The sequence below is a fragment of the Carex rostrata genome, chromosome 18, assembly GCF_964058835.1.
Source record: "Carex rostrata chromosome 18, lpCarRost1.2, whole genome shotgun sequence".
Classification (NCBI taxonomy): Eukaryota; Viridiplantae; Streptophyta; class Magnoliopsida; order Poales; family Cyperaceae; genus Carex; species Carex rostrata.
In genome coordinates, this window is record NC_135935.1 from 3,408,465 (window position 1) to 3,433,011 (window position 24,547).

The following is a 24,547-nucleotide window of genomic DNA, read 5'->3' on the forward strand; positions in this document are numbered from 1 at the left end:
TTTAATTTTAACTTTAAATTTAACTCAAATTACAAATTAAAATTTCAGAAAATAATAAATAAAATTTTAAAAGAGGAGGAGGTAAAGTTGATCAAATTTATGGATCTCCATAAAATTTCAATGCTCTTTCTGAGTCCGCCCTCTGGGATACATTACTACAGCCATGCTTTCTGTGATTGCATGTTTTTTTCTTTTGTAGGTTTAGGCCCTCGTCTTCTTTCTTTCTACAGAAGAGAAAAGAGAAAAAGATGGTAAATAACGGGGGATAATTTCTATTTGATAATGTGAATCATAAAAAGATCAAACAATTGAGTGAATCAGATAAAACATGCTTAAAAAATAAATATAATCTGAACCGTTAAATTTTGATCGATCCGATTCAAGGTTCAAAACTGGAGACAACTATGACATCACCTTCGTAGGTCGGTTCCAAGCCGTACAAGATAGACCAGCTGGTCCAACCGGTTCATGCCGAAATATCCTAATCGACGTTGAGTAGCTTTTCACATCTCCCTCGCGCGAGCTTGTCTTCTCTGTTGGAAACTTGGAATGGCGCACAGGTTATTGAGAGACGCGCAGGCGGATGGATGGGAGAGATCGGACTTTCCTATTATTTGCGAATCATGCCTCGGCGACAACCCTTACGTTCGAATGGTTTGTTCTTAAACCCTAACCCTAGATCTTTTTTTCTCTCTTTTTTCCGCCGATAGTCATAAACTGTAATTTTTTCCGTTTAGATGTAGTATGAATAAATAAATTGTATTTTATCCTTGATTTCCCGTCTCTGGAATATCAGTTTTGTCGATTTTAAACCTCGAATTAACCCAGTATCAATTTTTCTTTCAGCTACAAGCTTGCTCAAATGAGCGATTTAATATAGGTAGGATAATTATGTTTCTCGTAAGGTCCTTTCTGTTGGATTTAATTGTATTTTTGTATTCAGAAGTCTGAACCGTTCTGATTTTGCATCCTGCTTGCTTGGGCTCTTTGATTTGACCTAATAATATGTTAGGACTAGACATAGATGCATGCATAGTTTGATTTACTGAAGCAAACATGTATCTGTTATTAGATATAGAAATTATCCTTTTCTTCATGGAACTGCAAAACATAAAGCACTTATGCTTAGTCAATGTTATTTTCTGTGCAGATAAGCTTAAAAGGTTTCATCTATAGTTGATTTTATGAATTATGATATTTTTTCATTGGCCAAGAGAAGATTTATGCTCCACAATGTTGACATATAGTAGAACCTGTGTTTTTTTTTTCCTCGTACTCATTGATAGTTCCCTGCAGTTAAGGGCAGACTATGACAAAGAATGCAAGATATGCGCACGGCCATTTACTGTATTTCGGTGGAGGCCAGGACGTGATGCAAGGTACAAAAAGACAGAGATCTGCCAGACCTGTTGCAAATTGAAAAATGTGTGCCAGGTTTGCCTCTTGGATCTAGAGTACGGTCTCCCGGTCCAGGTGCGTGATACTGCACTCGCTATCAGCTCACACGATGCTATACCCAGGAGCGACGTGAACCGGGAGTATTTTGCTGAAGAGCATGATCGTAAGGTATGTGTATCAATCTCAGATGAGCTCGGTGATTCCTAAAATCAATCAATAATGATAACCAGTAGTTGGGAAATGAAAGTTTGAAGCATAATGTTGTAATTTCTATTATATTATCAGGCTTCAAAAGATGGCGTGAAGCTGTATTTTGCCTGCTTATATATTATTGTTTTTCTTAGGAGGTATACATAAACAGATGTGGAACTAGAAATTTTGTAAGGGTATTCATTGCAAAGCCTCTCTATAATGTATATGTACTTGATGTATAATTTGAATTGGGTTTTTTCAAATTTACAAAATTGCATTTAATTTTTTTTGCTAAATACACTTATTTGCTGTTTCTCAAAACTTCGGGTATTAAATTGTATATGCAAACCTCTTACTGGATCTGTATATATCCAATTCATGAAAAAAAAAACATGTTTTTCCCATTCATTCTCCAATCAGATATTATGAATACTGATGTTATACAGCATGAAATGCCAATAAGGCATAAATTGGAGTTGGGAAAGCATTTTCATTTGCATAGTAGCACTCGTATAAGAGAGCAGTGTATGTATGATGAGGAGGGCTCAAATGCCCCATTGCTTTCATGCCCCAACCATATCCCACATCATTATCTCCGATTCCAAAGTCCAAACAAACGATCCGAACCGCTCAGCATGATATCCACATTAAAACATGCTTGGAGACCAAATGTTATATTTTTTGGGAATTTTTAATATTTTTTAATGTAGGTACAAAATCACTGTTTTTAGATGGTCCAAATATTCTTAAAAACAGTGATTTTGAACCTACCTTAAAAAATAGTAAAAAATTCCAAAAAATATAAAATTTGGACTCCAAGCACATTTTAATGTGGATATCATGCTGAGCGGTTCGGATCGTCTGTTTGGACTTTGGAATTGGAGATAATGATATGGGATATGGTTGGGGCATGAAAGCAATGGGGCATTTGAGCCCCCCTCATGTTATAATAGAACTATTAAGAATTGTTGTGATTTTGATTTTCTTTACCTTGGTAATTGTTGCATGTTTTCATTTGTTTAGTCGGCAACTGAATAAATTACGTTGTGCATTTTTTAAAATCTCAGGCCCGGGCTGGTATAGACTACGAGTCCTCACATGGGAAGGTTCGTCCTAACGATACAATATTGAAACTTCAGAGGACAGCCCCATACTATAAGAGAAACAGAGCCCATGTTTGCAGCTTCTTTGTTCGTGGTGAGTGTACACGTGGAGCTGAGTGTCCTTACCGTCATGAGATGCCTGAAACTGGTGAATTATCTCAGCAAAACATTAAGGACCGCTATTATGGGTATGTAAATTTGTTCTTTCTTTGAAATTTCTAATGATCTATAGATGGTCATTTTGCCTTTTCTTTAACTGCTCGCACATTTCATGGATTGAACTTAGTGTAGGATCATTTACATGTGTTCCGAGAAGTGTTTTACATACCTTGGCCTAAAATGTATAATAGATCCAGAATGCTAAGATGATGGAGAATGAACTCACTTGTATCTGATGTTTCTAACCAATGTGAAAAGAAAAAAAAAATAAAAAAATCGTATTTAGATTTTGTACTGAATTTGTTGATGAAAAAGAAAAATTATATTTTATCTTTCTTTATTTAATTAGCCAACTTTTCAATGCATCTCTCCTATAGAAATGGATAAAAATACATTTTGCATGCCAAGTTGGGACTAGTTTTTCATGTTGCTACTATTTCATTTGTGCAGTGTAAATGATCCAGTGGCACTAAAGTTACTCGGCAAGGCTGGAGAGATGCCATCCCTTCAGCCACCCGACGATGAGAGCATACGGACCCTCTATGTTGGTGGCCTTGATGCGCGCATCTCAGAGCAGGATCTGCGAGACCAGTTTTACGTGCATGGGGAGATTGAGTCGGTGCGCATGGTTGTGCAGCGGGCCTGTGCCTTCGTCACCTATACCACACGTGAGGCAGCTGAGAAGGCTGCTGAAGAACTTGCTAACAAGCTGGTTATCAAGGGGGTCCGCCTCAAGCTTATGTGGGGCAGGCCCCAGCAGCCTAAACCTGAAGAAGGCCAGCCTGGAGTAGTCATGCACGGTGGACTGCTTCCTCGTGCTGTTATTTCACAACAGCAAAGCAGCGACCAGCCACCAGAAGCACCACCGGCACCGCCACAACAGAGTTATAATTACTTCAACATACCGGAGCGGGTACACTACCCGTCGATGGACCCACAGAGGATGGGGGCAGTTGTGCCGTCTCAGGAAGCAGGGGAGAGCAGTAAAGGTGGGCCGAGTCAGCTTGCTCCACAGTACTACCCATCTCAGCCACGCCCATATTATCAGGGAGGACAGTATCCTCCGCAGTACTATGCACCGCCACCTCCACATTCTTATGGGCAAATGGGACCGCCAGCGCAACCTCCTATGCCATACCCACCTCAGTACTATGGTCCTCAGTATAGGCAACCCCCGCCACCCCATCAGCACCAGATGCAACCTCCTCAACAGCAGAGTGCGGGGCCATCTGCAGGACCATCCCAAAGTTGAAATGATTGATAAATCCTGGCCTGTGCTGAGAGGGATGCATGGTTCTATCCATGCTTCTAGTTGTTTGTATTAACAAGTTTGGGGATTTTTAAATACAACTGTAGTGGGCAACTGTGCTGTGACTTCTTTTAAATGTTTCTTCTACATTAAGATTTTGGCAATTTAAATTTTTATTTTTTTCTCATGATATATACTTTGATAGATTGCTAACATAGTTGTGTTTTTCGAATTGTCTGGTCAGATATATTAATGTTAGCAAAAATCCTGCATTTCGAAGCCTAGTTCTTCTTAAGCATTTGGCAGTTATGGGTGTAACTAGTAGCAAAAATAACAACAAACATGCTAATAGCAGAGCACTTCATTTAAATGCGATTATCAGGGAAGCCGAAGCATACCCTCAGATCATATCATTAAACAAATATAAAGTATGATATTTAGTCGAAAAGTTATATAGACATGAGAAGAACGGAGCACAAGCAAAAAAAAAAAACAACCAGACTAATCCTGGTTGAGATCAAAAGGAAAGATAGCATTGTCAACGTTTTGTTATGCATATATCTTATTTTTCATAAATAACAAGAGTCACAAATAAGTACAAAGTCTAAAAGCACCACTTCAATGTTATTTACTGATCACAAAACTAACACAGAAGTCACCATTTTTTCAAATTTGTTGGTGGGGTGAAGCTTATTTGACATTTACAATTGACGACAGTTTTCAATTTTGCTCACGGGATAGTGAGACTGCTATGGAGGAGGCAATGGAAGTGATGCATGGCCTTCTCAACGGATGGCGCATATCTCCCACAATGGTAAGCTGGTGATTCAAGTCCTCTCTGCACCCCTTCACACAGTTCTATGTCCTCCACCTGGTACACAATACACATACATATAATAACTGCAACATTTATACATCAAACCCAATCAGGAAATTTTGGAGAAATTGCAAGTAAAAGACTGCACCTGCACTCTCTCGCTCTCTTCTAAGCTTCTTAAGACGAAAGATTCATCCTCCTAAGAAATTTTGTATACAGCAAATATAAAATTTCATGAAGTACAATAAGTCCATGATAATTGCATTATTTGCAAATTAACAGATTCAAAATGTAGCGAATTTCCTGAGAAATTGCTGCCAAGCTCAAGTTTGGCAGGCAAGTACTCTCTACTCGGCATCTCGTCAGTACAGTGATTGACATGTTATGGCATCAGAGTCCTAATTTTACCCAATTAGGCCTCAATACAACCTCATTTTTAAACAACGATGCTCTATTTGTCCTAAATTTAACCCAATGAGCCTGACCTGTTCTAAACCAATTTATCCTCACTAAAAATAAATGAAATATAATAAGAAAAATGAGGAAGACATTTCCTACCAGCAAGAAAACTGGTTTTGGTAAAAGATGGAGAAACAAGAGTATTGAACTTGTTCACAATCCCCATTATAGAAGTAATCAAATCCCAACTACAACATAAGAGGTGGTTTGTAAGCTCACCACATGTGCAGGATCTAAGAAGTAATCAAATATGACTTGACACTTTCTTGAGCACAAAGGGATGACCAGGTTAGTGTCCATCCATGGACCGTACCTAAGCATTTTTTAGAACAATCAAAGCTAATCACAAAATCTTACAAAAAATGTAATTTGGTTTTGAGTTTTGAATTTAAATAATCTGTAAATACAGTACCATACACACCTGTTTATCATAAAGTTTGGGTAAACAAATGCATATAATGCTTTGGATCCCAGTCTATCAAAACCGTCCTCTGCTGACGTGGTTCCCCCACATCTTTGAACACTCACCTTCTCATATGTCTATGTAATCCAAATAGCCATCATTTGTTACCCAACTTTAGCTTCACATAATTGCTAAAGTGGCAGTGGGAGAATAAAATTTCGTCATAAAAAGAAATGCATACAAGGGTTTCGTAAGAGCTGAGATCAAGGCCAGATGCAAGCCCCCCATGAGCATACGGCACATGATATCCTCCATCTAGATAATTGTCACAGAACACCTGTAATTGAAAGAAAAAAGTGTACATTGACTCAAAAGTCAAAACTAACCAATATAGAGGTAAATTGATTCAACAACTAACCAAAATACAACAGTTAAAGCTTCCGCATTTTTCACAACTGGAAGTTTTGTCCTTTTAGTTTCTAAAGTCAAGGTGTATAGCTACTGACCAGTTTGGGACCAGCTGCACTTGACCGGTCAAGATTTTCCATCGCATTAGGCCAAATCTTTATGTTCAAGCACAAACTCACAAAAAAGAGAGGAAGGAGAGGAAAAAGAGGAATTGAATCAAGCAAGGAAAATTCTGTACTAGTTCAATAAAATACCAGTACTGTACCTGAGTAGTACAGTAAACAAAAGTCTAGTGTCCTGAAAAAATTGAACCTTCCAGTTGCAGTTGATAGTGTAGTCTCTCCTGCAAACATGTGTCAAAGATGTATCGATGCCATTAGTACTCAATAAATGTGAAGCAGTTCCTAGCCACTCATCTCCTACTCTCTCTTCATCCCTTCCATCACAGGATATTGCATCATTGTCCAGTCGGATCAGCACAAATGGACCCCATGTTGCTACTTCTATAGGTTTCAGACCAAACTCCTGTTCTCCACCAAAAAATGACAATAAATGATCCCTAATTTAATAGGGTTTTGGCCCTAACGAAAGAAAGTATACCAAGCATGGAATCTAAAAAAGGAGCTTACGTTGATGTTAAATTTTTTTATGCCTGTTATACGAGTAGCTTTCAGTAGCTTTCCATCTAACCCATATGTCCATCCCTGGGCAAAAATGATAACATGTATATCAAGGAGATGTAATACAAGAAAACATGCCATAATCAAACAAAAAATATGAAAAGGATTATTTGTTTACCAATTTTTTTAATTAAAGTAATAACAACTACAATGAGTAGTCAACTATTTATATGATCTTCTAACTAATTTTCTAGTAATGCAATTCAGCAATTACTGGAACACATGCTTACATGCATGTAAAAAATCAACAGGAAAAATCTATCAATCTCTAAAGGCATCAGTAAATTAAAAAAATATATATTTAAGTAGAGAACACACATGATAGGGGCATTCAAGGCAAGTCTTTTGGCCAGAGCCAAATGCAAGGAGAGAGGCATGGTGCTGGCAGACATTGTGAAAACAATGGAGGTCTCCATCTGTATCTCGACACACCACATACTCTACATTTCCTAATCTGTTTTTATTTTCATCTACATTTTATTAGATTGTTTCCATTAGAGCTTTTGCAATACTAGATTGAACTTTTTAGGATGTAGGTTGGGGGAGATGGGGGTACCTTCCGGTGAAGAAATCATGTGGATTTCTAATTTGCTCGATGTATCCTGCAAATAGACAGATTCGAGAAATAAATGGATGAAAATTTCATATTCCCCTTAATGCTGATTTTATGAGACGAAAGATATATGATTGCCACTACCAAAATTAAACTGTAATGGTTTTTGGCATATCTGAATTGTCTCTGTTATTTTATATATTATAAGTTTGGAACACTCTCTGCATCTTGAATTAAATAATGTCTTAATAAATTATAACCTGATGAATGCCACTATGGGAAGAAGGGATTGAACAAAACCACATTTGGTTGTATATTTGATTGTAAATCATAACGGGAATGATGGTTTCAATTAACTGTGAAAGTAAGAATTCAAGTCCCGTACTTGCACAATTTTACTTGTGCATATGAACAATGTGCCGATATTATAGAAGTACCAACGCCAAGTTCTCGCAAACAAAAAATGCTTCAAAAAGGTACTATGATGTCAGAAACTCACCAACAGCCTGCCATCCTCGGAAAAAAACGCGCTCGAGCTCGAGGGAAAGGAAGCTAGGCTGGGTGTACCATGAACCAGGAGGCGTCAACGCTTCCTCTAGAGGTATGGTTGGATCAAAAGCGTCCACCGTGCACCTCAGCGGCCGTGCGCCGGAGAAAGTAGCCGAGACACCGGAGATACGCAAGGAGTGACGGAGAGAGAGGAGAGGGTTGGAGGGAGAGAGACACGGTGTTCGATACAGGGTTAGGGTTTTGGAGGAGGGAAGGTATGCTATGCTTTGTGCGATCGCCATGGAAGAGAATTGGTCGATGTCGGTCTGCCAGTCTGGAGAGTGATGTAACGCCCCACTCTGGTCTTCTCAGTTCTCATCTCCTCTTCATCTGTTTCTTATTTCTTTGCAGTACTTTTCAGGAATTCGCATCCTCTGAGATATCTCATATTTTGAGTGACTTTCTGGAAAATCTAAACCGTTTAAATAAGTTCTGCACGAATCTCAAAGCTATAATAATAGGGCCCCCTGCACTATTCACGAATAGACACCGGACACGTCGGTCACACAGAATATGAGATATCTCAGAGGATACGGATTCACTTTTCAGATGCTCTCTCCAGAATTCACATCCAGACATCCAGTGCAATTAATGAATCCGGACCGTTTTTTTAACCTGACACAAATCACAAAACAAATTCCTATAATTTTCATAAAAACCGAATTGAGTTCGCGCTGTAGGTTATTCTAGGAAATAGAAGGATTCCAAGGAATGTCATTCCAGGTCCAGGGCATGCATCATTACTATATTTAATTTGTACATGACTATTGCTTCAACATTCCCTGAGATGAGTCATTCCTATATTTGATTCGCGCATAGCTATTGCAAATACCTATTGGGACATGTTTTCACTTTTTTTTAAGTTATTAATCAAATTGTCTAAAAAAAAACTTATTTAGTTGTCATAAATAATAAATATAAACCGGACATGGTCGAATTAGAAATTAAACCAAATAATATAGTTAATTCTCTTCCATTTTTTATTTTTTAATTACTTAGTCAAAGTTTTCCGCATACTAGAAAAAAAACTTAATATATCATATATCACCATATTTGTTTCGTTAATCATAAATAAAAATTAAAGATAGAGAAATTCCAAAATTGTACTGACATAGTTTACAACAAATCATTTAAAATACCAAAGCAAGCAAATAACAATAGCTTTCACAAAAATATAAAACATAAGAACATAATCTTCTAACAGAACTTCACCATAGATGACCCTCTCTGACAATGCGATCTGCCAGCAACCATGATGGAATTTCATCACCTTCGAAAAATCCTCGCATTACGTTCCTTCCAAATTTACCATGTTACACATACAAACATGGAAATCCAAGTGGATTCCTTCAGTACCAATTTGGTATTGTTTGGTAGTGTCATACTCTTTTGTCCGTGCACCAGTCCTTTATATTAGAAAGAAAATCTTAATTTGCACCAAATAATGTTGATCTCCAGAATATGTTCTTACCAGTCGGTACGCTCCTTCCTGTTGGTGTAGCAGTTTATATTTACCAGTCCGTTCAGATCCCATTCTCTAGTCCAGGTCAGAGCCCACTTCAGCTCATACCAGAGTGTACCAGTACCAGTTTGGTACAGTTCGGCACTGTCAAATCTTCTTGTCAGCATACTTGACTTAAAGCATTACAGATATGTCAGTCCAGTATATAGCTCGGATGAAACAGAAATAATCAGAATACGAGGGAGTAATTAGTATGTAGTGGAGAAATTGGTCTCAGCTTAGTGTAATACTAAGATTCTGAGGCAATTATATTCAATATTTTCATCTATGAACTGATTCAATGATGGCTTAAGAAATTCATGAGACAAATTTTTGCCCCACAATAACTAATTGTAATACCATGAAGGGAAATTAATTGCTTAGAAATGACAATTGTGCAGATTACATTTGTTGTTTAAAGAGAACATGCAGAGGACTGAGCAATTCAAATCCTAAGATTTTTTGTACATTTTTCTGTAGATAAACCCTAATCCTGAAAAGGAACTTCAGAGAAACTATCCAATATTCCTTTATTCAGACTCCTTTCATTTAATATATCACTGATTTTACTGATAGACAGAACAACCATGTGAAGGGAAGCTATTGCATTTGACTATCATTTTCATTGAAATTGAAGCAAGATTATAAAAGATCCCACCTTTAAAATTAATCAACACTGAACCCAGCTATACGACACAAATTTTGTCCAGCATTTCATTTAAAATTGCATCTGTAACCATTCTGGTAAAGTACCTATACCAAATGATGCAAGAGTTTTTAATGAGAGTGGCTAGATCTCAACTCTCACACCTCATGAATTCTCACTAAAACAAGGTACCATTCTAAACTACATTTTCATGTATGTTTTGTCAATATATGGATGCACGTATATAAATTGACTTTGTCCTTTTTGAAGGAACATAAACTGATTGCATTGACCTTGTGTTTGGGTGGTTGAGTTTGGACTCATAATACCATATATAGTACCAAGAGACATAAATCAACAACCATTGCAATTATTTCTGTTTATTGAAAACTATTGGATTTTAAGAACATTGGGGCATAATCAAACTTTACATTGCATGTTGGTTTTAACTCAAATCAGAATATTAGGTCCTGCGCAAAACCATTTGAGTGTACATTAACTAGTTAAATACTATCAGTTATTCAAATCAGAATTAAGTATATCAAGGTATAATATTACCATTGTATGTCTCCTTGATGCATGCTAAAGTAATTGACTGACTTCTGAATCTGATCTGGAAACAAAATTTAGTATTGTTATCGTCTGGGACATCGGCGAGAAAAAAAAAAGTAATAGAAAAGAGAAAACTCAGAAAGTAAAGATATTGGTTTTTTTTTTTTTTTTCTGGTCAAAGTTAGATAGCGACTCAATAACAGAGTTAGAAAAGCACGAAATTAAGGTCTACCTCCTCATTAACTAAAATTGCACACTCATTATCTACCAAAATTGCAAAATTATAATAAAATCCGACTATTATGCATCACTTGTAGAATGAGAAGGGAAAGTAAGTATAAATTGGAGAAATTGAGGCATAATTTAGACGGTGGAATTAGGAAAGGGAAGTGAGGTGAGAGAGAAAGAAAGAAAATTTGTAATCGGTGTTAAATTTACTAAATTTTTGGACGAATAGGGGAAGGGTGGTGCGGAGAGATAGAGAACGAGATAACCTGTGATCGGAGATCAGAAATTGGAGCCTCTGGAGTGATAGAGAGAAAACTTGTAATCGGAGATAAAAAAAATTGGAGACGGAGGCTGAAGAACGACGTCGGAGTTGGAGGTGGTTTTCCTTTCGCGAAATTTATCGGAGAAGAAGACGGAAAGTTTCAACCTAATAAAATAAAAATCTCGCGCGCGCCCGCTTGGTGTGATATCCGCGGAGCGGGAATGGAAAAGTTCCGCCTTTTTTTAGGCTATCACGATGACCATGAATGAGGGAATTGAGATAGCAAGAAATCATATATTATCATGTCTATTTCCATTTTAATTTTGCCAAATACGGTAATCACATTCCAGGGTATTGAGATGCCAGAGAATCAGCCTCCAATAGTACGAACCAAACGCCCCTTGAGTTTACTCAAATTTTGAGTTAAGATCTAAACCGTTTGATTTAAATCCTCATTAATATTAAAGGGTCCGTGTATTATAGACATGAACTTAATTGATCTGAATTTTGATCTCACGGTTTAAAAATTAATTCAAACGGTACGTTAATGCATAGGGTAAGGATTCTCAACAGATGCACTGTATTTTTTGTTTGAGTGGGATTACTTCATAATAATTTTAATTATAATTCTTTAATCATATTAAGAAAAAATTAAAGTATCATTTTATGAACATAAAAACTTGCATAAAATTTTATCTTTTTTCGTATATAAGTATAACCTATACAAAGTATAGATATTCATTTTATTCGTCAAATTTAAAAAATATAAATTATTATCATGGTTGTCAAGATTATCAAATTAATTCATTATCAGTGAATCCTCACAATTTTTATTTACTCGTTGAACTAAAATTATAAAGCTAACATAGTTAATTTTTTAGAGATATTTGCTTATGTTCCCATCAGAAATTCTACTTACTTTTTCGTCAAAATTTAAAAAATATATATATTTTTCCTTTAAAACTTAAAAGTCTTTTATATTTCCTCTTCCTTCATTTAATTAGAATATACTCATTTTAAATTTATTTAATATATCATTATTCTCATGATGACAACTAAAATTACTAAATTACCCTCATTTTCTAATTAGTAGGTAAATAATATACTTTACATTTGGTTTCTAAGTTCTAACACCCCTTCCATACTATTCTTCATTTAATCATGGTATAAAAAATGTCATAAATTTTAATTCGAGAGAGGAGTACAGTAATTAGTTTTGAATTGACATATGAGCAGTTTTTTTTTTAAGCAATCATAATTGAAAAGACAAATATATCCTTCTTCTTTTTCCGAAGCTCTTCTCTCTTCTCAACTTACAATCTGTGGACTGTGGCGGAGTCACATTCAATCAGAAATAGACAACATGCAATTGTCTATCTCTAGATTTTGAATATCGAGTATATGTTCATGTATAATCATATTGTTGCTTATTTCCGGACAACTCAAAATTTGAATTGATTAAATTATCTTATTTCGCAATCAACTAGTCACATCAGCAATTTTTTTGTCTACTCTAGTAAAAATTATGACCACGACCTTGTCAAGTTATGTAAGTTTTGTAAAATATGAAGAACAGTTGCATAGAAAAAAAAAAAAACCTGTTGGACGAGATGAAATGGAGCTCTCCATTTCAAATAGTAAAGGAGACTTGTTGAAGTTCGACATCGTACGGCTGAAATCAGCAATATATATATATTTTTTTTTTAAATCAAAGCTGTGCGAGTGTTAGAGGAAGCTTCCAAATTCTAAACAAAAAATAATAATAACAATTTGTTGGCGTCATTCAAACATTCAAACAAGTATGCAGAGATGGTGGATTTTATATAGAAAGTTGGAAGGTAAGCTACGTTCTCCGTAAGAATCTAGTGAAACAATTAAACAAATCTGAAATCCGAACTTTTTTTTTTGAGAAAAAGCCCTTGATAATAAGCAGAATGTCTCTTACAATAATAATAATAAAAAAAAAAATCTGACAAGGTAACCTACGGAAATAAGCAGAAACATCCCTAGAAACATTAAAATTTTAAAAATCTCTCCTACAGCCTTGTCTTTGTTGGCGCGCACTTTCCTTGTGTTGAAAAACAAAGCTAATCTTCTTTTAGCTGTGATTTGTCCTTCTCTGAAATCCAAACTTGCAATCGAAGATTATGCAATAAGCGAATGTAAAATTTGCTTGTCATAGTCCGTGATGGACCAACTAGAGAAAGTCGTGGACACAGACAAATTTTCATTATTAGTAAATACCAAATAGAATATGAATTGAGTTTAAAGAATTTGTATCCCCTCGGGTAACTTGGGAAATTGCAGGGAAAATAACTGTCTAATTAGTCTCAGCCGAATAAAAACGAAATCTGTACATTTTGTAAAAATGGAAAATATGTTTTTAAATAACAGTCTGAATTTTCTAATTGTATTTGGAGAATATGAATTTAAGTTTCAATGACTCATATTTTTCATATTTTAATCGTGCCTTATATTTTTTTTTCCTATTTTAAATTTTAAAGAGACGTTTTCAAACTGTTCAACATGATCTTTTAAAGAGTCGTTTTCATATTTTTATGTTTTTTGAATTATTTTTACTATCTTTAGGTAAGTATAAAATCACTATCCTATTATGTTTCAGAATATTATAAAAAAAAGAAGTGATTTTGTATTTATCTAAAAAATAGTAAATCTTTCCAAACAGTTTAAGTACATTAAAATACGGAGGTCGTGTTGAGATGTTTTGATTGATATTTAGACTTTAAATACAAAAAAAAAAAGATATGAACCACAATTAAAACATGCAAGAGATATTTGAACTCATAGAATAGATACTATTGCATTGTATGGAGAAAAGACTAGCAATGAAGAGAGAATCTTTTGTTTTTTATTTTCTTAATTAAAGGTAAACCAGTAATTTTCTAAATAGATAATCATAGTTAATATATTAATTTTAATGTTATGGACAAATAAGAAATATTTGCAATAGTTGAGGGGGAACTACGAAAGAATGAAAAGTAGAAGAAGAAAATACTTAATGAAGAATCAAAGGGTACAGAAGATATTAAATCAAATTTTATTTTAAATTAGTACGATGTCCGAGAGAATAAGAATCTATTTTTTTTTAATAAAAGTGGATTATATACCTATATCCATTAGTTTCATATGAAACATAATAGTTCAATTACAAAATCTGACAATAAGCATTTGTCTCATACAAATAATAAGGGAGAATTCATCACTTGCTACAGTTGTTAAGAATAGAAAGTCCAACTAACATAGAACTAGCATATCAGAATTAAGTAGAAAACTAAAGGTATTACAAAACATAGTACTATCAATATGACTACTATCTAAAGCATCATCAGAAGAAAAAGCTTAAATCAGATGAGTCAGAGATAGAGGCATAGGAAGAGGCATAAGAAAAACTGCCTTCCAGATTCAAATCTGACATTAAGACGGTCCATATGAATGATGAACGGCACTGGTACTTGTAGTGGCTCTGATAAATCTCTCATTCTGATTGTCCAAAAAAGAACAACGAATCAATCTCTAGTGTAGCTTAGTAGCTCCAATTATAGAAAGAAATTAAAGATCATTTTTGTAATTTAATTTAAAATGTATGTACCTCCTACTTCTTGAGCTCCACTTTGACAGCTTCCATATGTTTCAATTTTCCTATAATACTTCTGTAGATAAGAGAATTCAAGCTTCAATGAGTCTTTTCTTACAACAACAACAACAACAATCAAGCATTTAGTCCTAAACAAATTGGAATAGGCTAGAAATGAAACCCAATCACAATCATAAAATAAAGATAAGTAGTAATAAAGTAATAATAATAAAAATAAAATTGAAAGTGAGAGTGATAGTGATAGTAATAATACTAATACTAATATTAACTATATTATACCGAAACTATCAACCGTAGGGGTCAAAGTCCTAAGCTTACATCCTTGACTCCAAATTTCTAGTCTTATGACCTAAGACCTATAATATTACTCCTAAATAATCCCTAACTACTATTAGGTCATGCTTAACTAATTGCTTCCATCAGTCTTTTCTTAACCACAAATTATTCTTCTGTTAATATAATCTCATTAGGCCCTGTTTTGCTCCAGTTTAGAAACTAAAGCCATAAGACAATCCATTTTCTATCACCTAACCCTAATTTGTTCAAATAAACCTCTATTAAGAAAAGGAAAGGAAACAATTAGTTAAGCTACTAGTTAAACTAATAATTTTGATGAAATTATTACTCAAGCGAGGGAGCTATTCCTGTATCATGTATTTCTTCGGTCATGTTAGAACTCTGCTGGCCCTGTAAAGAAAGAGTCAGCACTTAAAAAAGAGAACAAAAGAAGGAATACACATATGATATATATATATATATATAATGAGACTGGTAATATACATAGGATCGATCCGTGCTATGTATTAATATCTTTTTTTTAAAAGTTCAAATAGTTGATCCGTACCGTTAAACATGATCTATATGAAAATATACTTGGAGAAATTTTTTCGCATTTTTAAGAATTTGTTTATTGGTTTTTTTTAAATAGATAGAAAATCACCACTTTCCGATGGCCTATAATTTTTAGATCAATAATTTTCTATGTATCTTAAAAATAGTAAACAAATTCTAAAGAATATAAAATTTGGTCTCCAAGTACATTTTAATACAGAGATCATGTTTAACAGTTTGGATTGACTATTTAAACCTTGAAAACAAAGATATGGATCCATAATACGGGTCGATCCTTTGAACAAAGATAGTATCCGATACGATACTCGTATCCGTATCCATGCAACCTAGATTATACATATATCATGGAATCGAACAAAGACTTCGTCTCTTACATGGGGTGGAACATAATCAATCTGATTTCTAAAATTTAATTTTTAATATTTATTTATGGAATGCTTTAGGCACAAGGTAAGAAAAAACAGTATATTATAATACCTGCTCCATGGAATGAGAGGTTCCAGATCCCCTGAAAAAGATTAGACGTACACGATTTGATTAAATTGACACAAATAAAGAGAATTATTCATCTCTGCTTTATTAAGTTCATTTTGATCAACAGCTGGTAGACCAAGATGTAACATGAAATGAAGAATAATATTCTAATACAATGCTAGTAAGTACCACTTGCATTGGTATTGACCAGACCTAACATGTATCAAACTAGTACTAAATTTGAGGCATTCGTTGTCAGAAAAAAAAAAAATATGAATAAAACTAAGTACCAAATATTCATGAGCTGTTGAATTTCAAGGTCGCTCATCCCTTTGAAGGCTCCTTTGAAAGCCTATTTATGTAAAGTAAGAATGTTTATATTAGATTTATATTAGTTATTGCCAAACTTATTGGAAGAAATTGCAAATAAATAAAATATTGAAATAACTAGAGTTTATTATGTCTACCTGAATGACATCCATGTTACCGCTCATATTGTTTTCATTGTCGCTTGTTCCTTTGAAAACTTCTTTCAAAGCCTATTTATGTAAAGTAAGAATATTTATATCAAATAAATATTAGTTATAGCCAAACTTATTGGAAGAAATTAAAAATAAATAAAATATTGAAATAACTAGAGTTTATTATCTACCTGAAATACTTCCAACTTCTCATATATAAGAACACGCCAACAATAGAAAAAGAGAAAAAAAAATGTAATTAGCAACGGTTGGAAAAACAGATAAATGCTGGTAAACTGATACCAGCACTTGGTAGTACTGAAGGCTCACCAGCAACTTCTTTTCATTAATTTAGATAATTAAATCTCAATTTTCCGATTATGAAAACAAAAAGGAATTCATATAATTTATAACACAGATTACTCTTTTACCAAATAATGTAAATAAGGGTTGTTAAAAAAATTGATCAAATTAGGAGAAGATTTCTTTGGCATGGGCACAAGGCGCAGTATGAAAAAAACATATACAAAATCAAAGATAACAGATAGGGAACTAGAGGTTACATATTCGGTTCAAAGACAAGATCTGCCTTCCCCTTGGTATCAGTGGCGAGTATCTCGCATAAAATGGACATTTCTTTGGCCTTTTTTGCAATGTTATATTTCTTACTTGCTTCCATCTTTTTCATACAAGAGGGCAGGTGCGCGCAACAGAGACAGAGGTGCAGGAGTGGGTGAGCGCGAGTATTCTCGCTCTTACGGCAAAGACAGCGGCGAAGAGAGCAAAAACGAGCGGGATTTCTCCCGTTTCCTTCTCCAGAAAGGAGAAAAGAGAGCAGTCAGGAGAGGTGGGGTCCGCGGGTCAGTGAGAGAAGAGAGAGGGATTTAGGGTTTCGCAAGGGAGAGGAGGAGGAGGAGGGGTCGGGGCGGTCAGTGAGAGAGAAAGAAGAAGGGAATGGAGAGGAGGGGTTTATTAAAGGGACTGCTTTGAGATTCGTGCCGGATTAAATCCAAGGGTTCAACGATTTCTGAAATTCCAATATGGTCTCAATTAATTGATCTATGGTCCGTTTTGTTTATAAAATTCGAATCGAAGTTGGAAATTTTCACGATTAAATTCGCAGGAATGGTTTGTGTTTTTATCTTTTCAAATTAGAACTCAATTTATTTATTTATTTATTAATACATATTTATTTAAAATAACTATTTTTCTGATAATCCAACGAGACTTGTAACAAATTTTTAATTTACAAACTTGTCGATTAGTTAGAATTAATTTATAAATTTTATAGTTAAATTTTAAATCTTAATTTAATATATTGTTAAATTCATAATTCGATTATATCTCGAAATTTCTGGTTTCATTTTAAATTAGTCAAATATAATCTGAACAATCGTTTAATTAAATAGAAATTTAATTTGAGCAAAATTTTTAATTTAGCAAATTAATCTAATTTAAAATTTCGAAATATAACAAAATTAATTCGAAAATTTATAAATTATGTATTTAATAGCATCGTCTGTGATGTAGAACAATTTTAACTGTTTGAATTTATCATTTAAAATTACTCCAATAAATTGCGAAGAACTAAAGAACTTGGTGAGCTTACGAATATCCTTGTTCTACTCTTATTAACATTATTCTTACACTATTATTAGAATATTTTTAAGCTTACCAAGTCAGCTTCACTCCAAAATCTATTAAATTATAGTACCAATAACTAAAACATGCAAAATCGGTTACTTGACTCGGAATCAGTCGAAACATAACATAAATTTGAATTTTTTTGACACAAGTTTGTTTTGCGTAAAAATTATATAGGAAAAAATATATTTAAAAGTTAATAAACATTTGATGTGAAGATGTAAAAGATATATTAATTATGTAGTACAATAATCTATTTGTAATTCACTTATAAAATATAATATAAATTTCAAGCATACAAACATTTATCTGAATATCTGACTTGATCACTACTATAAAAAGTATGATAAGTAACAATTAATGTAGAAATTTATGCAACATGGAAGGATACATTATATATGATACAAAAAAAATCAGAAGATGGCATACATATCTCAGAGGATGCAAATTCCTGCTTTTGTCTACTGTGAATTTTTTGGCCAAAACGAACCACGTGTCAATGCAATTTCAATGAAATGCACGGGGATAAGAGTCTCAATTTATCTTGGTCAGATAACTCGCAGAGACACACGGCACAGTCAAACGGTTTTATATACCATATAAATCTGGTCCGGTTACTAAATAACCGGACAAAGGGCTTCTTTCCGGTTATTTAGTAACTGGTAGAGGTGCAAACGGGTTGGATATTATCCGTCCGAATTCAGATCCGTATTCGAATTTTTGCAAATTCGGATATCCGGATATGGATAATTGCGGATTCGGATATGGATATTTTTTATGCGGATTCGGATACGCATACGGGTTGAGTTTCGAAATCAGATACGAATACGGATAATTATCTGTATCCGCATAAATTACTTTTTCGGATATCCGCATAATATACTCTTGTGTTACCGTGTTGGATAATAGTTTTATATGCTTTGATTCTGACAACTGAGTTTAAAATAATCCTTTTGATACATTGAATTTGAGTCATCTGACATATAAAATATAAACCAACTTCACTTAAAGACAAAATGTTTGGCATATTATATATGCATAATTCTGACAACTGAATTTATTATTAGGATAAATTATTTAAAAGTTTGGATTATTCAAAATCTAGACTAACCTTAGTTTCTTTGAACAACTCAAGTCTAGCTTTGACATTTTAATTTTTTTATTTCAGAAATTTGATTAATCTTGTTTTGAAGATGCTGACAGTGATTAATGTGTTAAGACTTGAGAAAATATATTTTGTGTCTATTTATCTTTTGTATTAGAATATCTTTAGAAAATATCTTTTATGTTGGTATTTTTAATTAAATGTATAGTTATGTTGGTGAATTTTAGTTAATCAGATATATATTTTGTAATGGTGTAACAAGTTAATTAGATATATATTTTGAATTAGAAATCCGAATTATATTCGTATATGTATTCGTATCCGAAAATATCCGATCCATATCTGTATCCGTATCCAATTACTATCCGATCCGTATCCATATCCGAAAAAAAAATACGGATACGGATATGGGTTGAGCACTATCCAATCCGTATCCGGTCCGTTTGCACCCCTAGTAACCGGACCATTTTCCTGGATTTGGTGATTAAATTACTAGAAAAGAGGAGTTTGTCCGGTTATTTAGTAACCGGAAGGGGCAATAATCGAATTCTTGTCAAAAAATGGATAGATTGAGTAATTTGATATTTTTTTTGGGTATTAATAAAAATTTCGGTATACTATTAGTCTGTATTATATCTGCATTATCTTGGAGTTTTTGCAAAAGTAAGCTGAAAATTCTTCGTTTTCTTTCTAATTTCTGAATTAATATTGCGTGTATATCTCTTAAATGCCATGAGATTGTCAGACAGATACTATTTTTATGCAAAAATGTGGTATATTGGGTATCATGCAGATATGCAATTTTGCAAGGGCGTGGAGGGATTCTGCAATTATGGGATTATGTTCTGGGTGTGTATGTAAAATCCAAAAAGGATCACCAGATTTTATACTATTATTCGATAATATATAGTGACAAGTGTTGGTCTCTCTTGCTTTGTTTATATGTTTTATTTATACGTGTTTTTGTAATTAACTAAATACATTGTTTGTGTTGAAATCATTTAGCCAGGTAAAATATTTAAATTTTTCAGTATAGTGGAAGCTGAAGCTGATAGAGGCCTCACAATTTGATTCATCTCGAAATGTAAGCTTTGATATGTCTTTCCAATAGATTTATGTTGCAAGTATTTTTAATTATACTTGACCTAGCTGTACCAGTTCAAAAAGTTTGGTAAACACAAATTGAGCCTTAATAGAACCTAATACAGCAATAAAACCTTAAAAAACAAATAATAAATCACAGTATAAAAAGAAGGTTGTCTGCATGTTGAATTTCACCAAAAATATACAAAGAATAGAACAATCTCAAGTGTGTGCCTGACTCGTGGGGTTCTGGCACAGCTAAACATAAAAATAAATTTGCCCAAAGAAATGCAGAATTACTGAAACTTTCAGAAGATAAAAGGTTTACTAATTAGAAAGTATGTTTACAAATCAGGGCTGAGGAAGAGATAATGGATCAAAAGAAGTATCTTGAAGACACGTGCAAGCCCAAGTGCGTCAGGCCTCTTCGTGTCTATCAGGTACACTTTTTACCATTTTGATCTTGAAATTTGTTAATTTTTCTATCAATTTTTCATTCGGTACGCCACGGATGGACAAAAGTTTCCAGGTGTCAACTTGAGTTGATTAGAAATTCTACAGTATAAGGTTTTTGACCATTTATGGTGTACTAAATGAATTTTTTTTTTTTTTTGCAAATTACCAGGTTCCTTAGAATATTCGCAAATCGAACCCAGTGTTTTCCAAATATAAATAGGACCTTACATTCATTTATTATCTGCTGATTGTAAATAGAACCCTAAATCATCATTTCTAAATACAATTTGAATTTTCATCCTCTAGTTGGAAGGATGATAAAATCAATTTCATAAATGGAGCTGTTGTAGGAGTATAGAACTAGGGTGTTCTTTAACCACTAACCCTTGAAAAAAAAAAAAAAAAAAAAAAAAAACTAGGGTGTTCATAAGTTCATCAAGTCTCTTTGTGAACTTAACTCTAAAATCTATCGGATTGGTATCAAATGACGAATCCAGACCATTAAAATCCATCCACCTTACAAGTGATGCATCTACATGTGAAAATTTTAAACTTTCAAATTAATTTTATATAGAATCAAGTGGTCAAAAATTATTCACAAAATAAATGCATTAAAATGAATTTATAAAACTTCTAATTTTGACTGCTTGACTTTATACTAAATTAATTTGAAAGTTAAAAATTTTCGCATGTAAATACATCACTCGTAAAATAGATGGATTTCAATGGCTTGAATTCATCATTTAAAGTCAATCCGGTAAATTTTAGATTTAAGTTCACAAAGAGACTTGGTGAACTTAAGAACACCCTAGTTTTACTCCTGTTGTATCTTATTATGTTTATTTTATTCAAAGTTTTCTCTATAATAACAGGAATATTACTCTTGTTGTAGCTTGTTATGTTTATTTTATTCAAAGTTTTCTCTATAATAACAGGAATGTGTGGAAAGAGTTAAAGATGACGAGTCGGGTCACAAGCACTGCACTGGTCAGGGGCGGAACCAAGGCCTGGGCCAGCCTGGGCCTTGGCCCCCCTTGGTCCAGAAAAATATACAGAGATAGCTTTTAGTTTCTCACCTCTAACAAGCGCTAGCTTTTAGTTTCTACTCTCTTGGCCCCCCCTTGTTGTTACCTACCCTGATAAGGTTGGTTTCCTACTCTGTAAAAATCTCGCAGCTCGCAGCTCATATTTTGCAATTGTGTCGATCCATCGTTTCAGGGAGGAAGGAATGAAAAAGAATGATAATAGAAGGTGATTCTGACAAGTGGGGTCATTTTTACATGATTCAAGTGAATGGGCCGAATTTTATGGGCCTAAAGAATAAAATATTAAAAAAAGTATGAAGTACAGTGATTTGCAGCACCTAATTCATTAAAGAAAAATTCAAATGCACAGCTATAGTAGTTTGCAGCACTTAACCAGTCTCGATCTCAAAATAAAAAAAATATTAAACAAAGGTTATTAAAATTTAAAAGAATGTATAGTGGTTTGCTGCAAACCACTTTTATGAACCTGAATTTGATCAAAGAAATAAATAAATAAATAAATAAGAAAATATTTATTTACCAAAATAAATGTATTATCTTATATTGGTGATTTTTTGAGTTAATATAATTTTTCGACAAAATATTTGTTTTAGAATTATTTTCCTTTTTCTTTTAAGTATAAAATAAAACAAGCTTTCTTCAGAAACAAATATAAATTTTTGATTCAATTTGTCCAATTCCTACTAATTTTAATTCTGATTTTCAAAACCATGATTCTAGATTTTTTACATCAGCACCTCAACTCATGCTTAACCCTAGCGCTCTAATATAAACCCTAATTTGCAAACTTTTTTCTCACTAGCCACCATATTGTGTTCTATATATCGGAACCTCTTTTTTTTCTGTAATCAATTTCTCACCGTCTAAGAAAAAAAAACTGCTAAGAAAGAAAAACCATGAGTTGCGCTTGTAACTGTGCAGAGACGAGCTGGCGAATCTCTAGTTGTAACTTTTTTTTGCCTACCCCTAATGAAAATCCTTGCTACGCCACTAACTGTTCATCTCTACCCCATGCCAAAGCGACAGGCGTCTCCGACTCTGTCTCTCTCCGCGCCGTGGTTTTTCTAGCTAGGCCCCCCCTACCGATCATTTCTGGTTCCGCCACTGGCACTGGTCAATACTTTGACTTCTGGGCTTGTGTTGATACCTGTGTAAGTGTTTTATATCTGCCTTCTAAATTTGAAATTTACATTTTATTTGGGTAAAAAATAGTTAGTTTAGTATCCTTAATTGGAGATTAACAAAGAATGCAACAATCATTTTGTGCATAAATTTTATGTGTAACCGCGCCAAATTATGTAGCAACTTAATGAGAATATATATTTTTTTTCTTGGCCTTTATGCGAAATGTATTAGCTGGATGAGGAGAGTTCAAATGCTTCCATTTTTTGTACCTCTATCAGCCTGCTTAAGGAATGTGCATTAGTGGTTTATGTCCAATTCTCTCTGTAAAAAGGGGCCATTTAGATATTTTATCTGTGTACAGTACTTATGTTGGGTATGACGCATATGTCAACATGACTAAATATTCCTTACTAGCATCCTGGTCTATGTAGTAAGCTATAATATCCATTGGGCCCTTAATAGAGGTTATATTATATGAGCACAACTTGATTGACTAGTTGGAATCAAGTATTATAATATAATTCTCACGTGTCAAGAAAAATAATGGATGATACAGTGAGAATGACAAACATCCTGTCTCGCGTTCATCAGAGGATAATCATGAGATATTGGACACAACACGGGCAGTGTCATGCATTGTCTATATTGGATCTGCGATACTGTTTGTATAAATATCGTCTGTATTTGGATAGTCAGGGCGTGTTGCTAAACGCCAACCTTGATCAACTGGAAACCAGCTGTTCCAGATTGCCAACATAATACAGATCCAAACCGGTCATACCTATAGGGTCACTTGGTCAAGATGTCATACGAGTTTATGATACTAGTGCATAAATGTTGGAAACAACATAGCACAACAAATTTAGTAATACAAGCTATTATACAGTTCAACACTATGAGAGAAATGAGGTTATAATTAAAGTTGTTTGCAACCAGCTGTACAAATGATGTTTTAATTATAATATGAGGTGATTATCCTATTATTTTGTTTGATGTGTTGATACCATGAAATAGAAGATAATCATACAAGTGTGTGGATATATGATATGCGCAATTTGGACTCACGGTTCAGAAGTTATGATCATTTAAGTGAAGATGTAAGAAAGTTGACCAAAGTCAAAGACGGGTCAAACCTTGGTCGAACACGTTTTTGACCAAATGTGAGGTGTCATGTGTTTGATTGGTCAAACACATGAGAGGGATGACTCCTTACCTCCTCAATTTAGTTGAGATTTGGATCATTGAGAAGCGTGCGAGATTGTATTGTGAACTGGTATTCGAATTCGCAAAGGCACGAGGATACGATTGACTAGCATTGATCTCCTCCTGTTCTCGATAACACCTTGGTGTGCGAAGCTTGAGGTTTTCTACTTTGGAAACTTTATCAATGGAGACTAAGGCGCAGGCAACCGATTCACGCTCCACTAGATTGAAAAGATATGTCTTAATAACACTTTGCTAGATTATGCGTGTAGCATGATCATTAAACTGCGTGTGATTGATTGCTTGTATACAACAAGATCTGG

The 24,547-nt window shown here is 34.0% G+C and overlaps 3 protein-coding genes and 1 long non-coding RNA gene across 5 annotated transcripts; 2 read left to right on the forward strand and 2 right to left on the reverse strand.

Annotated features, from left to right (window-relative positions):
- The first annotated feature begins 441 nt into the window (after positions 1–441).
- Positions 442–4,288, forward strand: LOC144569186 (zinc finger CCCH domain-containing protein 40-like). Its single transcript, XM_078319403.1, has 4 exons — positions 442–654; positions 1,297–1,566; positions 2,658–2,881; positions 3,303–4,288. Exons 1-4 carry the CDS (start codon positions 550–552, stop codon positions 4,102–4,104), a joined length of 1,401 nt encoding a protein of 466 aa, XP_078175529.1. The 5' UTR covers positions 442–549; the 3' UTR covers positions 4,105–4,288.
- A 315-nt stretch (positions 4,289–4,603) lies between these two features.
- Positions 4,604–8,268, reverse strand: LOC144569187 (choline monooxygenase, chloroplastic-like). 2 transcript variants are annotated; one of them, XM_078319405.1, is made up of 10 exons: positions 7,921–8,268; positions 7,425–7,470; positions 7,187–7,338; positions 6,818–6,892; positions 6,501–6,713; positions 6,022–6,117; positions 5,799–5,917; positions 5,597–5,690; positions 5,067–5,117; positions 4,604–4,972 (listed from the first exon to the last, which is right to left on the reverse strand). In XM_078319405.1, exons 2-10 carry the CDS (start codon positions 7,441–7,443, stop codon positions 4,832–4,834), a joined length of 960 nt encoding a protein of 319 aa, XP_078175531.1. In that variant the 5' UTR covers positions 7,444–7,470; positions 7,921–8,268; the 3' UTR covers positions 4,604–4,831. The 2 variants fall into 2 exon arrangements, with proteins under 2 accessions (XP_078175531.1, XP_078175530.1); XM_078319404.1 differs by having other exon boundaries at positions 7,187–7,322; positions 7,921–8,263.
- Positions 8,269–9,012: 744 nt separating this feature from the next.
- LOC144569622 (uncharacterized) lies at positions 9,013–11,423 on the reverse strand. Its single transcript, XR_013516107.1, has 2 exons — positions 11,164–11,423; positions 9,013–10,730 (listed from the first exon to the last, which is right to left on the reverse strand). It is a non-coding gene; the product is annotated as an uncharacterized LOC144569622 (long non-coding RNA).
- An 8,802-nt stretch (positions 11,424–20,225) lies between these two features.
- LOC144569191 (cytochrome b-c1 complex subunit 6-2, mitochondrial-like) lies at positions 20,226–23,250 on the forward strand. The gene is made up of 4 exons (XM_078319413.1): positions 20,226–20,395; positions 20,750–20,834; positions 21,786–21,831; positions 23,004–23,250. Coding segments are annotated over exons 1-4 (231 nt in total). The 5' UTR covers positions 20,226–20,393; the 3' UTR covers positions 23,102–23,250.
- The last annotated feature ends 1,297 nt before the right edge of the window (positions 23,251–24,547 follow it).

What these genes read in the sequence shown, in the direction of transcription:
- LOC144569186 (XM_078319403.1), top strand. Translation starts at nt 550, where the DNA reads ATGGCGCACAGGTTATTGAGAGACGCGCAGGCGGATGGATGGGAGAGA. An exon ending in CTGAAGAGCATGATCGTAAG is followed by an intron (nt 1,567 to 2,657) that starts GTATGTGTATCA and finishes TTAAAATCTCAG; the next exon opens with GCCCGGGCTGGTATAGACTA. An exon ending in ATTAAGGACCGCTATTATGG is followed by an intron (nt 2,882 to 3,302) that starts GTATGTAAATTT and finishes TCATTTGTGCAG; the next exon opens with TGTAAATGATCCAGTGGCAC.
- LOC144569187 (XM_078319404.1), bottom strand. Translation starts at nt 8,212, where the DNA reads ATGGCGATCGCACAAAGCATAGCATACCTTCCCTCCTCCAAAACCCTA. An exon ending in CCGAGGATGGCAGGCTGTTG is followed by an intron (nt 7,471 to 7,920) that starts GTGAGTTTCTGA and finishes GTCTATTTGCAG; the next exon opens with GATACATCGAGCAAATTAGA. An exon ending in AAGAGAGCGAGAGAGTGCAG is followed by an intron (nt 4,973 to 5,066) that starts GTGCAGTCTTTT and finishes ATTGTGTACCAG; the next exon opens with GTGGAGGACATAGAACTGTG.
- LOC144569191 (XM_078319413.1), top strand. An exon ending in GGCCTCTTCGTGTCTATCAG is followed by an intron (nt 20,835 to 21,785) that starts GTACACTTTTTA and finishes CTATAATAACAG; the next exon opens with GAATGTGTGGAAAGAGTTAA. An exon ending in CGAGTCGGGTCACAAGCACT is followed by an intron (nt 21,832 to 23,003) that starts GCACTGGTCAGG and finishes GTTCCGCCACTG; the next exon opens with GCACTGGTCAATACTTTGAC.